The sequence below is a fragment of the Gymnoscopelus microlampas genome (assembly GCF_963454915.1).
Source record: "Gymnoscopelus microlampas genome assembly, chromosome: 4".
Classification (NCBI taxonomy): Eukaryota; Metazoa; Chordata; class Actinopteri; order Myctophiformes; family Myctophidae; genus Gymnoscopelus; species Gymnoscopelus microlampas.
The window spans coordinates 52,520,710-52,534,838 of NC_139941.1; the positions used below are offsets into that span (position 1 = coordinate 52,520,710).

Sequence of the window (14,129 nt, forward strand, 5' to 3'; positions counted from 1 at the left end):
GCTTTGAGTGTAAAACCCACTGAACACAATAAACAAAAGATTGACTGGCTTATAAAAGCGGCTGCGTCTTACCTTACTCCATCATCCTGATCACCTGCTTCTGCCTGCTCTTCTGGTGTGCTGAATTCCCGGAAAGCTTTAACAAAGTTGCTCCCATTGTCGGTAACCGTGGCTCGTACCTTGTGTTCCAGTTTGTAGGCTGCATGGACTTCAGTGATCTTCTTAGCAAGGACATCATAAGTATGCTGTCCACGCATTCGTGCACAGGCCAGTGCTGCAGACCTCCTCTCCAATGTGGTTTCGTCAATCCAGTGACATGTCATGCCGAAAAAACTTCGATGTTGTGCAGACCATAGGTCTGCTGTTGTGCACACATATGTAGCTTTCTGAAATGTTGTGGTTAAGCTTTGTTTCAACTTGCCAAATTCCCTCTCAATGCGACTGGTGAGTGTCTTTCTGCACATGGCTTTTTTCCCTCCACTGACTCCCTCTATAAGCTTCTTAAAGGAAGGTTCCTCAACCAAGGAAAATGGCTGAACAGTATCGATCACAAATTCACATATAAGTTGGCTGACTTTATTTTGGGACACGCCATGCCCAAGCTGGAGCTTTGGTTGTTTGGTGGGAGATCGACGAGCGGTGGCCCCCCCTTGCTCAGCTGTACTCGTCTGCCCACTGTCACTGCCGGTGGTGGTATCATCATCATTGGCTCTTTTTCCCTTTGCATCTTCAATCTGCAGATGACGTTGATGCTTCCTCTGAGAAATATAAAGCAAATTAAAAATAGACCAAATAAAAATACAAAATGAAATTATTATTATTTGCATTTATATAGCACTTTTATAATTTATTTTTCAGACACCCTATGCCCTTTCATAATAAATAATTATATATTCACATATTTAAATTATCTTTTTTGAGTGAACATCACACATTCACTCACACATACATACACCATAAACAACTCACATCAGAGCCATACATCTTGTCTCTGATGTATGCATGTGGTTTTGTGAAATAGTCCATTATTATGTAGTAAAATGTAGGCTAATGTGTATTATTTCTGCAGCAATGTATTCGTTTTTTTATTATTATTATTATCATTATTATTATTATTAATTTATTTTGCCATTGAGGTGCAATTTGACTGTCCTATAGAGGGCGCCAAGTTACCACAAGAAACACTCGTGCAGTGGTGGAAAAAGTACTCAAATGTTTTTCTTAAGTAAACGTATCAATCAATACACTGCACTTGTGGTAATGTTTATGCAATACCACCTCCAACCTCATGGAGGATATATCATATAAATGTGAGCACACTTACTAACGTAGTGCAAACATTTTAAACAGGTTTTAGCTTGCAAACGTGGTCGTTAACTAGGAAGAAGTTACCTGGAGATGCTTTTTCAGATTCGCCGTTGAATCTTTGGCTGTGGAGAAACTTTTCTGGGCAGGGAGGCAAAGTTTACACAGGACTGTGACGTTTTTCACGTTCTCCGCCTGGAACGTGAAAAACTTCTGATACTTCCACTTTTTAAATGCACATTGTGGAATTTGTGGCACTGGCACCGGTGTCTCTGCCATCATGATGAAAATTGTTGTGCTTCTGGAAGTTTCCCTTACATGTTCAGTGCTGCTCACAGTCACAGCACAGTTCCAGTGGGCAGCCACCAAGGAAGATTTTTGAAGCAGCCACTAGGAAGCGACACAGCGCAGGCACGCTACGGGTCGTCGCATGCGACATGCATGCTGTTATTTCGACTTATTATTATTTTATTGTTTGGTGACGGTGTTATAATAATGTATAACTTGTTTTTATTTTAAATTGATGAGGGGAAGGGAAGAATGTAATCTGCCTGTGACCCTGTAAACATTGACTAGACAGTAAAGACTTATTTTATTTATATAGTCTACAAAGAAATCGGCCCTATAAAATTATATTTATACCCCATAGGCTACTCTTTAAATAAAAAGCCTCATTTTATTTGACCTAAAAGGAGACTGTGCTACCGATTATTTATCCCCAATTCAATATACTGTATGCTCTCCTATCTATCTCCCCGTTTGCAGTGTTGCCTGGTCTGATTATTATAAGCCACATTGGGCTTATTTTTCTGAAGTTGCTTGTAAATAATGGTAGAACGGTTGTGAGCTTGTAGATCGTCTATTTTCAAATAGCCAACATATATAAATATGTACATTGTTTAATGGACGACATATATAGCTTTGAAGTGCTCATGTGGCCTTTTATAGTCGCTTCTTTTGGGCTTGTTTTCATAGACCTATTTGCTTATTTCTCTCGCAAAGTCTGGCAACACCGCTCTTGACGCAGCTGTCTCCAGTCTCACCGTGGGGACTTTACACAGAGAGCTGCGCGCTGTGCTCAACTCCAATCCATTGCGGTCTGTACGGACTAGTGTGCGCTCTTGCAGGTGGTTGGTTGTTTGGTGTTATAATAACTTGTTTGTAAAAATGAATGAGGGGAAGGGGAGAATGTAACCCTCCTGTAACGCCCGTTACAACACCCCCGTTACTGTAATCCAGATTACACATTTTAAAATGTACTCTAGGACGTTACCGTTACGTTTTTTTTTTACTCCGTTACGTAACGGCGTTACATGTAATCCGTTACTTCCCAACCCTGGCTATAGCAATTTTTTGAAAAGGCAGACTTTAAACAGGCATAAGTCATGCCTCGTTTGGCCGAAAGTCGTGAAACTTGCTTACACATGTGCCTTGACTCATGAGGAACACATCTATCGCTTTGACCAGTAAGCTCCTTCCGTAGATTGTCCGCAATTTTGAGCAGTTTGAAAAACACTTAAACCCAGGATTTTTCAGCTATTTGCGTGAAACTGTATCATCTGTGTAATCTCCTTTTGCATAGTTCCTTGTCTGTTGGTCCAATGGCGTCTCCCTTAAATGAGTGCCTCACAATCTCAAGGTCGCCAGTTCAAGCCTCACTTAATGCAGACTTAATTTAAGTTGAATTGCAAACAACATGACTGTATCAATGAATACATGTGCAAATGGTAAAGATAACCTGAAATGCTTATTTGAGAGTACGATTTCTCAATGTATGACATACTTCATTCTGAAAATAGCCGATCTACAATCTCAAAACTTTTCAGATAGCAACGTGTTTCTGAGCTTGTAGATTGTCTGCTTTCACTGTTTTCGGTAGCGAGGAGACATACAATTTCTCTATTGGTAAATGGTGTGTGAACGAGTGATCTTAGTGTTGGCTTGGTTCATGACAGAAGGCGGCCATAGCTGGGTGGTTAGTGAGCACGCCTAGGGAACCAGAGGCCCTGGTTGCCCCAGGTTCGATTCCAGGCCATCCCAGCATATGCGTCGATGAAATGAAATTTGTCCCTGAGCAAGACTCTTAACCCCTAATTGCTCACAGGTTCTCATTGGAAACAAGACCACAAGGACTTTCATGAACGACCTGTTAAAAGGAATTATCCTTATCCTAGTCCGAAGGTTGAGAGTTCGATTCCTGTTAATGGCAATAGGTTGAGATATCCATTCTGTTTCCATCTCTCTCTCTCTCATCAATCTATTCCGTTTCCATGTCTCTCTTCAATCTATTCCGTTTCCATGTCTCTCTCTCTCTCTCTCTCTCTCTCTCTCTCTCTCCAGTTTCCATCTCTCTCTCTCTCTCTCTCTCCCTCTCTCTCTCTCTCTCTCTCTGTCTCTCTCTCTCTCTCTCTCTCTCTCTCTCTCTCTCTCCAGTTTCCATGTCTGTCTGTCTCTCTCTCACTGGCCCCGTATTATCGCTGCTTGCAGCTATATTTAATGTATTGTATTTGAATTCATTGTAAAAGCATTGGGGGTCCACAACTGTTACATATAAATACATACATGTGGGCTTCATCATGTTCATCAACCTGATGAAGCCCTACACGGGTGAAAAGTTGTTCTGATTGTTGGTTAAATAAAAAGACATGAGAGCAGTATTTAGTGCCAACATTCCCTTCTTTTTCACTTGATTATTTTTGGGTCCAGCACTGTGTTCAAAGAACTGTGGGGATATACAAATACTACCTGAATTTAGCAATTCACTGATCTGACCTCGATTGAATTTATTGTAGATTTATGCATTTTGGGGGTCCAGTAATACCATGCCACAGTACTTGGTCACTCATTTAGCTCCCTATAACACCACGTCTGGAGATCGTAGGGTCAAAATGTCAACATTAATAGCGGTTTCACACTATGGTCCTGGGTGCGCACTCGAGACCGCTTGGCAGGTTTCGCGCTAGTGTGAATGTTGCGCATCGTTCCCCGAAACGGATCGCCGTTCCGTACCCGAAACCACCTCGGGAGGTAGTCTCGGGTGCGATTCTTGCGTCCTCGGGGACGGTACACTGCAATGTGAAAGCAAGCGTATCGTTTGACGGAAGTGGCCCGCTATTTGTAATAGGTGACGGTATATAAACTCGACAAAAACAGTCAACAAAAACACGTCGCAGATCAATCCACAGGGGTTCAACCATGGCCGGATCCCGCGGGTTAATTTCATCATTAAATTATAAAATGAACCCGCGGGATGATGAAAGATTTACCGCATCATCCCGCGGGTTAATTTTATCATTAAATGACCAAATGAACCCGCGGGATGATGCGCTAAAACCCGCAATATTTATATATAAAACTTATTTATTTATTTATATAAAACATTACATACAGAAATAGAATGAGAGCGCGAGATAGAAAGAGAGGCCGTGTCATGGCCATATAATGACAGCAACAATATATATATATATATATATATATATATATATATATATATATATATATATATATATATATATATATATATATATATATATATATATATATATGTATAATAGTATATCTTGTGAATATCTTGTGGAGTTTCAGCTACTATGCATCCCAGAAATATATAGCTTATAAGGCTTTGTAATTTGAAATTTGTAAGTAAATATAACTCATTTAGATGTAGGCCTACGTAGGTTTATGGTTTCCCATGGACTATAGCCGTTTCACTCATGATGCAATTTCTCTTTCATAACAGATACATACATGTGCCAGATAATCCCCACACAAAGAGAGTAAAAAAAGAAAAGACGTTACTTTATTTAGTAAGACATGAGAAACAGTACATGGAAGTACAATTCACAATACAAGGTTTCAGTCATTCAGTCCGACTTCACTGTATAGGCTAGTTGCCTTTTCATAAATTATATATTTTTGTACTTAAGCTGTCGTGAAAGTTTATAATATTTAGAGAAATGTAAGGTTTCAAATACAAAAGTAGTAGTTGTTGTGAAGGTTAGTAAACTGGACATTTAGACTGAATTCCTGTATCCTCATCTTGCGCAAATGCACACAAGTGTTTCACCAGGTTTTATTTGTGTTGTTTCTCATAAGCGTGCATCCGTTGTCTGTCAACAACACGCGCGCCAACAACACAGCAGTCTGTGCCTTGACTTCTGTGCGCTCGCGTCGCTGTGCGCTCAGTGCGCTCCTAGCCTCGGAAACCCATGCCTTTTTTTTTGTTTCAAAAGAAAAAAGCCTGGGAGAACCTTGCAGGAACGCTGGTCTTAGGACCTTGTTATCTCCTAACCGATCAGAGTGCTCCAAACCCAGGCGCTGGAATCCAGCGCCTGGGTTTGGCTCCGCCCTTCAAGACCATCGATTGGGCTCGTTCTTTCAGTCTAGTGCGCTCCTGACTCTCTCCCCAGCGGCAACCCTATATTTATGCGCGACCAGCACAAACATTGTCGCATAGTTGATGACGTCTGTGTCCACTGGCGAAGCACTATGTGCATGCCGCCACCTATAGGATCGGGGGTATATATGCAAGCGTATTCGGGCGCGTTAGAGACTTGGCCAGTGTGAATGCTGGCCAGCCAAGCGCACTCGGAAACGGAGCGGTCTGGAGTGCGCACGCGGAACCATAGTGTGAAACCGCCCTAAGTCAATGATGGTTTGTGTAGCAGGACACACTCTTGTAAAATGCACGTTATTATTATTATTATTAAAAGTAACTGTCTGCTGTTAGCCTGATGATCATACTGAAGCTGCAGTTCACTCAGAGAGTGGGCGGGGTCTATGGTCTGGAACCAGGCTAGTCTACTGTAGTTTAGTCTCGCGTAGCCAGACAACTATTCCACAATCTCTGAATGCTATATAGAGTCTGGAACTACACCTCCCCAAATCCGAGAGAGGAAACTGGCACTTCCGTTCACGAGATATATTTAAAAACATATTTACATGCTATTTTTTAATTTCCATTTCTGCTAAGCAGCAAGCTAAATATACTTAGATGATTTGTATTTATATTCGGATAAATTTGCGCGACTGTAAAGACCAAACGGAAGTGGGGAGGAGGCTCCACATCCGGTTTATATTCTAATCATGATCAGAGCTTCTGAGTCCCAGACTGTATGACCGGAAACATTTGAAAGTTGTGGGAGGCAACAGTCTGGCCACACGAGACTAGCTGTAGTTAGACAGAGCAGCATGAGAGTGCAGTGAGCCTGAGCAGACTGAACTAAATAAAAAGCATTATTTTATCATTTGGCTATTCAAAAATAGCAGATATACAAGCTCGTAGCACGGCACTGAGTGCCACGCTACGAGCTTGTAGATCTGCTATTTTTGAAAAATTATGAAAATGTGTGCAAATCTTTGAATATATATTGTTTTAAAGCGAACATTTCTATCTACCTAACCACATTATAAGTAAAGATTAGACCTAACCACATTATAACTAAAGATTAGACCTAGCCACATTATAACTAAAGTTTAGACCTAACCACATTATAAGTAAAGATTAGACCTAACCACATTATAACTAAAGATTAGACCTAGCCACATTATAACTAAAGATTAGACCTAACCACATTATAAGTAAAGATTAGACCTAACCACATTATAACTAAAGATTAGACCTAACCACATTATAACTAAAGATTAGACCTAACCACATTATAACTAAAGAAAAAGATAAATACATCACTATATTGGAATGAACTTACACAATCACAACACAAAGTAGAAACATATTTGGCCCTAAACAGACGCTGTACTGTGGCAGACTACCTAAGCACAGTAACTGATAAAAACCTGAGAAAGACATTGACAATGTACAGGAAACAGATGTACAGATAGAGAGACAGACAGTTAGAGACAGACAGACAGACAGACAGAGAGGGAGACAGACACACAGGCAGTCCCCTACTCGACATATAAGATATAAATGAACAGTAGTGTTACGACCTTATATGGTCTAGAGGCTATAAAGGGGTAACATATCTAAAAAATATCACAAACCAGAGGAACGGAAAACAATTTACAATTTATTAATAGGATCAAACTTAAATCTACAATGGATTATTAAACAGATTAGAGAAAGCACAAAACTTCAGAGTGGCCAAAGCCAAAACACTCCAACCCTACCTGAAGAAAACCTAAACTACACCAAAACAAGAGAAACACCAGCAAAATGTGTTAATATAGCATCACAATCATTTTAATCACTTCAACCTTTTATACTTTGGCTATTCAAAAATAGCAGACCTACAATCTCCGCGGCCAAATACATATCATTTTGGGGGTCCTTGCCATGACAAAGTTTGAGAACCACTAGTCTAGGCTCCCTAACTAAACAAAACAGGCTCAAAACGGGGAACAAAACAAATGGCGGCACACCCCTACCAATCTTCCCTTCTCTTGTACACTCAGGTGAAGGTTTGGAACATAGTGAAGTGAAGTTTCCTATCTAATAAGTGTCTGTGCTTTAAACACACACAGTATTAAAGTTACCTTTATGCACTAAACAGTAAAAGGTATGGCACACAGCCTATATAGACCTACAGTAGTAAACACCAACTAACTAAAAGAAAGGGTTCAGCACATGGAGTTGAAGGAGGGTTAAAGGACTGAAGAGGAGCTTCTCCCAGGAGCTTCTCCCAGGCTTTTATGCTGGCTGGGCTGATTGAGGATGAAGCCCAGGTGTGTCTCCAGACACCACGCCACTCCTCCAATCTCCACTCCACCCTCCAATTACCAAACGGGGCACTGAGAACACTCAGAGGGTTAAAACACACAATATGAGGCCACACAGGGCCCTAACACATGTCATCAGTGTTTCCTATACATTTCATAGACTGTGATGGCCCACCTTTGTCTAATTTGGGTGGACCCATCACCCCAGACCACCCTAGAGGGTCCAGGTACCCATCACAGGGAAACAGTGATGTCATAATGATCTTAACACATGAATTATCACACATTATAAATTATTACATAATAAATGACTTATGGTCAATATAAAATAATAAAACCAAACCATTAAACCAAACCAAACATAGCTGACTGACTTCCATTCAGATGGATGTTAATATCAATGTTATGAAGAACTCTGATTGTGTGTGTGATCATTTATTTAATGTTTCAATATAGTGTAGAACAGAAATATTACGATAATGTTTATAAACCTAACCTTAACCATAACCTCACCTCAAAACCACGTCGAACTGGTCGAAACAACGGGAAAGGACAGAGTCCAAATTCTAATTCTTGTTAGCCTTGGCTAGATAATTAGCATTTTTAATTGTATAAAGGACACATTTGTGAAAAAGGTTGATGATGTCATCATTTTACTGCTGTTCTTAGTATTTAAAGGCTGAATGGACACACATGTATGTACTCTTCTCTCCACCAGGGGCAGCGATGACTCTCTGCTTCTCTGAAAACACACCCAGGTGTTCTGTGAAAAGACAATAAACCGATAAGAATCAGAATGTATTAACTGTGTGAACATGTTAACACTTTAGAATAACCTTCCCTTATAAAATGTAATTAATCATTCCCAAATTATTAGTCACTGAATCATTGGTACAGTTCACTGAAATGTTTAGTTCAATGTACTGAATCATTGGGTTCAGTTCACTTAAATGTTGTGTTCAATGTACTGAATCATTGGGTTCAGTTCACTTAAATGTTGTGTTCAATGTACTGAATCATTGGGTACAGTTCACTTAAATGTTGTGTTCAATGTACTGAATCATTGGGTACAGTTCACTTACATGTTGTGTTCAAATGATTGGTTCAGAGTGTTGCTGCATTGGGTGCATCGAAACATGTACGTCGAGTTGTCGTACGGAAGTCGGAAGTCCCGTCCACTCCCACGTTAAAAAAAAAAACGGAACGGTACTTCCGGTTTAAAACTTAATATGGGAGTGGATGGGACTTCCGACTTCCGTACGACAACTTGACGTACATATGTGGATGCACCCAGTGTGACGTATCATGTAAAACATGTTTATATTTGATTGATGATGAATGGTCCAAACTACACAGTTCACCAAGAGGACCCCCCCCCCCCCCCCATCTGACCTTATTGACATCAGTGTTGTCTGATACAACAAATCATTTGATTATTAAATGTGATTATTGGATTCATTATTATAAGAAATTAAACAGAAGACACATGATAATGTGAATTCACGCGACCGGAATGGTTTACTAAGCTAGTTGTTTCACTTCTTACACACAGGGTTCCCACACATTTTTAACAATGAATTTTCAAAACTATTCCATAACTTTTCCAAAGTATTTTACCCCATTACCAGGACTATAGAAATCATACAGTGCAATAATGAGACTCCCAAACCAGTGTGCCATCAATGGCCCAAGACGGACTCGAGCGAAGGTGTCACGTGACAAAAAGAACAGATCTACAAGCTAACGACGTATCAAGTAGCACTGCATTTTGCCACATTTTACCTGTCTTTCACGTAATATTTGACAAAAACAATGTATTTCGTTGCCGTCGGGGAGAAGCGACGCGTTTCGAGCTTGTAGATCTGCTACTTTTGCCATTTTAGAATTTGAATCTTGAAAACTAACAGTATTGAACATTTTCCAAAACATTTGATTAATTCCAAACCTTTTCCAGGGCCTGGAAAACTGTTTTTCTAATTTCAAAATATTTCCAGGAATTTCATGACCGTGGGAACCCTGTACACAAGCATGTTGTTTTGTGTATGTTTTCTAGTTTTATATACTTTTATACATTAAAACTGTATGAATGTATATGTAAAAAAGTTTTGTAAAAAGAAAGAGGAAGTGAACCTGGGTGTGTGGGAGGAGTCTAAAGATTCTCATCATTGGTTGTCGGCACCAGAATACGACCTGATAGAAGAAGAGAGACAGTTCAAACAGACAAACAAATAAATCCTATGTACTGTATTGTGTATATCTCCATAAAATGCATAAATGTACACACAACACAATAACACAACGACACAACAACACAACAACATTAGGGCTCAGTCATCAGGGTCACATGTGACAACATAGAACACACTTTGACCTCTAACTAGGTCGTCTAAACTGGCCTAAACCGGTTAAGGTTCCAAACCAATAAAAAACAGTTTAGGTTGTGGCTTCACGATTGTTTGTTTGTTTGCATTTCTGTGTCATGTGATCCTCTATTGATCTGACCTCATTTCTTCCACTGGTAGTAGGCTACATTAATTAATGAAACATGTTAATGAAACATGTTAATGAAACATGTTAATTAACCATGCTAATCACCTTGTTTCTTCCACTGGTATTATAATAATTAATGAAATATGTTAATGAAACATGTTAATGAAACATGCTAATCACCTTGTTTCTTCCACTGGTAGTATAATAATTAATGAAACATGTTAATTAAACATGTTAATCACCTCGTTTCTTCCACTGGAAGTAGATGAATCCAGACAGGAACAAGACCAGACCCAGAACCAGACCTGATGCTCCCATGGCCACCTTGTTCTTCACTGACTCTGACATGGAGTCATCTGACAATACAAATATTATATTACATTATATTATATTATATTAATTATATTATTACAGTAGATTAAAACACCTTGTTCTTCACTGACTCTGACATGAAATCATCTGTGTCATTTTAGATTTGAGCTATAACTATTATTTTATACTTAGACTATTCAAAAATAGCAGATCTGATATTTTTGAAAAATCAAGATTCTTTTTGCAAATTTTTGAACGTCCAACCCAACCCTTGATGCTGAGTGCCAAGCAGGGAGGCATTTGGTTCTACTTTGATAGTCTTTAGAATGACCCGGCCGGGGATTGAACTTCAAGCTCTCAATCTTGGGCAGACACTCTAACCACTAGACCATTACCATTGATATTAATGCAGCATTTATATAAGTAAATAACTTTTTTAATGTCTTTGTACCTGCAGCCATTAGTAAACAAAGATGATGTACCTCATCTAGACAAGATACCATGACCTTCTTATTAGAATGGTTACTTTTTTAGGTTGTTTTAATGTATTTGTATTGATTTTGAGTAGAATAAAGTAGAGTACAGTAGAATACAGTAGATTACAGTAGATTACACTAGATTACAGTAACTGACCCCAGTCCATCTTGATAGGCGCGGTCAGGCTGGGATGTTCCACCATGCATGTGATCTTCTCTCCTGATCTGTAATACACACACGCACACGCACACGCACACACACACACACACACACACACACACACACACACACACACACACACACACACCCCGCGTGTGAAGCAACAACAATGTGGCAGTGGAAGACATTGCATGATCCCTGTGTGTGTGTGTGTGTGTGTGTGTGTGTGTGTGTGTGTGTGTGTGTGTGTGTGTGTGTGTGTGTGTGTGTGTGTGTGTGTGTGTGTGTGTGTGTCTGTGTGTGTGTGTGTGTGTGTGTGTGTGTGTGTGTGTGTGTGTGTGTGTGTGTGTGTGTGTGTGTGTGTGTGTGTGTGTGCGCGCGCGCGCGTGGGTGCATGTGACTTAATATTAGCCTACCAATTAATGGGCCATTTTCAGCAAGTGAGTAACACTTGTTTTATTTAAGGAAAATATACTGTATGTATAGGTGTCTATTAGGTGTGTATTTCCATGTATAGGTGTCTGTTAGTTGTGTATTTCTATGTATAGGTGTCTGTTAGTTGTGTATTTCTATGTATAGTGTCTGTTAGGTGTGTACCTGGGTGTGTACTCCAGGTAGGAGTGGTACTGGTAGTACCAGTCTCCATCAGACAGCTCGTTGGTAGAGGAGAGACCAGAGGTCAAAGGTTCTTGACCTATCCACCAGGTCACCAGGATCACTTGAGGATAGAAGTCGTAGCTGCTGCACCTCAGCATGTGAGTGTGTTCACCACGACGAAGGGGAGTCTCTGACCTCAGTCTCACTTTGGGCTCCACTGGATAAATAAGATTATTATTATTAGTAGTAGTAGTATTATTATTATATAACCGTCATAGGAAAATGTCATTATCAAGATAATGAATGATTATAATGATCCAGAAAGCTACTTGGTCTTCAACCAGCCAAATGTTCGTATTTGATATTATACTGTTTAGACTGATGATAGGTTCTTGGTTTACCTATGATCCTAGATTACTATTTCTATGCATTTGATGTATTACCTTGTGTTTTCCTTGTTTACTGTAAATCACTCTGGATTAAGAGTGTCTGATAAATGCCTGCATTGTAAATTGTAACTGTAGATGTCAGTGTTTGGCCACCAGATGGCACCAGAGAACAACGTTTCATAGAGTACTGTAGATTCTACAATAGTCTACCGTTTTCTACAACATGGAATGCATTTATATAATGTAATTTAAACATATTAAATAATTCACAGTTACACAGTGCTTTACATAAACAACAATAAATCAGCAATATCATTTAATGAAAATTGCTCAAATGAACAAGAGTAGAAACAAAGTTAATCCTGTAAAATATTGTAATTAAAAACATAAAAAACAAACTAGTAAAGACAATAATTAAAATATAAAATCAGGTGGTGAAATGAAGTGTATAGAGGTGTGTTTTAGCCTGCATGGTTCTTTTTAAAGTTAATTTAAAAACATCAATCCTGGTGTCTCTGTTTTAGGCAGGTCATTATATGAGGGTGAAAACACTCAGAAATAGATCTATATGTTTCATTTATACTCGGTGTACGATGGTGACACCACATGTTGTGAGCTTGTAGATCTGCTTTTTCCACTGCATGACAGTGTGTTAGGATACAGTATAAAACAAGAGGATCTGAAATGTTTCTCAGCAGATTAAGTAATGTTTTATAATCATGATCAGATCAACACCATTAATCATCTCTGAATAGAATAATTTATTATGATGTCATGTTATAGTTTATGAGGTGATGAGTGTTGAGTGCTGCTCTGAGATCAGCTCACCTCTCTTGTTCAGAACAGAGTAGGCGCTCTCAGCGTTGTGTTTGCAGAATCTCTCTCGTTCTGCTCTCATCACAGCCAGTTCTGTAGGATCTTTATTGAGGCGCTCTGCGTTCTTCACACCAAGCTCAGTGTATCCAACATACTGATCTACTCTACTGTCCCACCTGAGGAACTCATCACCATCGAAATTCATTGTGTATATGTACTCTATGTCCTTCAGCTCACTGGAGTTAAACACACAGTGGTGAGCCACATAGAACACATATCCATCTGGAAATAGACAATTAAAAATGTCATTAAGGTGCGCTGGGGGGGGGGGGGGGTGCACTATGCGGTGCGGGTCACATGCTCGCAATTTTTTTGTATTAACCATAAAACAACAGTAACAACACACTCTACCAGCCTTCAGTGGTGGAAAAAGTACTCAAATGTTTTACTTAAGTAAAAGTATCAATACTGCAATGTAGAAATACTCTATTACAATTAAAAGTCTGGAATTTGAAATACTTGAGTAAAAGTATAAAAGTATTTGCATCAAAATGTACTTAAAGTGTCAAAAGTAAAAGTACTCATTATACACAATGTCCCATTTCAAGTTTTCAAATGTATACAAATCTTTTGAAAATAGCAGATCTACAAGCTCACAATGTGTCACACTTTGTAGATTGGCTATTTTACAGCTGATATAGGGCTGAGGTGGATACTGTATGTTTTGTAATAATAATCAAAATCTACAATGTAACTAGTAACTAAAGTTTTCAAATAATTGTAGTGGAGTAAAAGTACAATATTTGCCACTGAGATTTAGTGGAGTAGAAGTAAAAGTATTAGAAATTGGAAATGCTCGAGTAAAGCACAAATACCTCAAAATTGGACTTAAGTAGAGTATTTGAG

General features: G+C 39.2%; 2 protein-coding genes across 2 annotated transcripts in view; one reads left to right on the plus strand and one right to left on the minus strand.

The window, feature by feature from the left end:
* Window positions 1-14,129, plus strand: part of LOC311043212 (alpha-1-antitrypsin-like protein CM55-ST) — a gene marked incomplete at its 3' end in the record, with an annotated part of 67,824 nt that overhangs the window by 46,452 nt on the left and 7,243 nt on the right. The window lies entirely within an intron of this gene.
* LOC311044398 (H-2 class II histocompatibility antigen, E-S beta chain-like) overlaps window positions 7,452-14,129 on the minus strand; it is a 162,246-nt gene continuing 155,568 nt past the window's right edge. Inside the window, exons 5-10 of the mRNA XM_084055942.1 lie at window positions 13,236-13,505; window positions 12,019-12,235; window positions 11,419-11,486; window positions 10,716-10,829; window positions 10,114-10,173; window positions 7,452-8,746 (exon numbers count right to left, since the gene is read on the minus strand). Coding sequence (XP_083912068.1) covers window positions 10,133-10,173; window positions 10,716-10,829; window positions 11,419-11,486; window positions 12,019-12,235; window positions 13,236-13,505 — 710 coding nt within the window. The 3' untranslated portion in view covers window positions 7,452-8,746; window positions 10,114-10,132. The remainder of the gene's footprint in view (window positions 8,747-10,113; window positions 10,174-10,715; window positions 10,830-11,418; window positions 11,487-12,018; window positions 12,236-13,235; window positions 13,506-14,129) is intronic.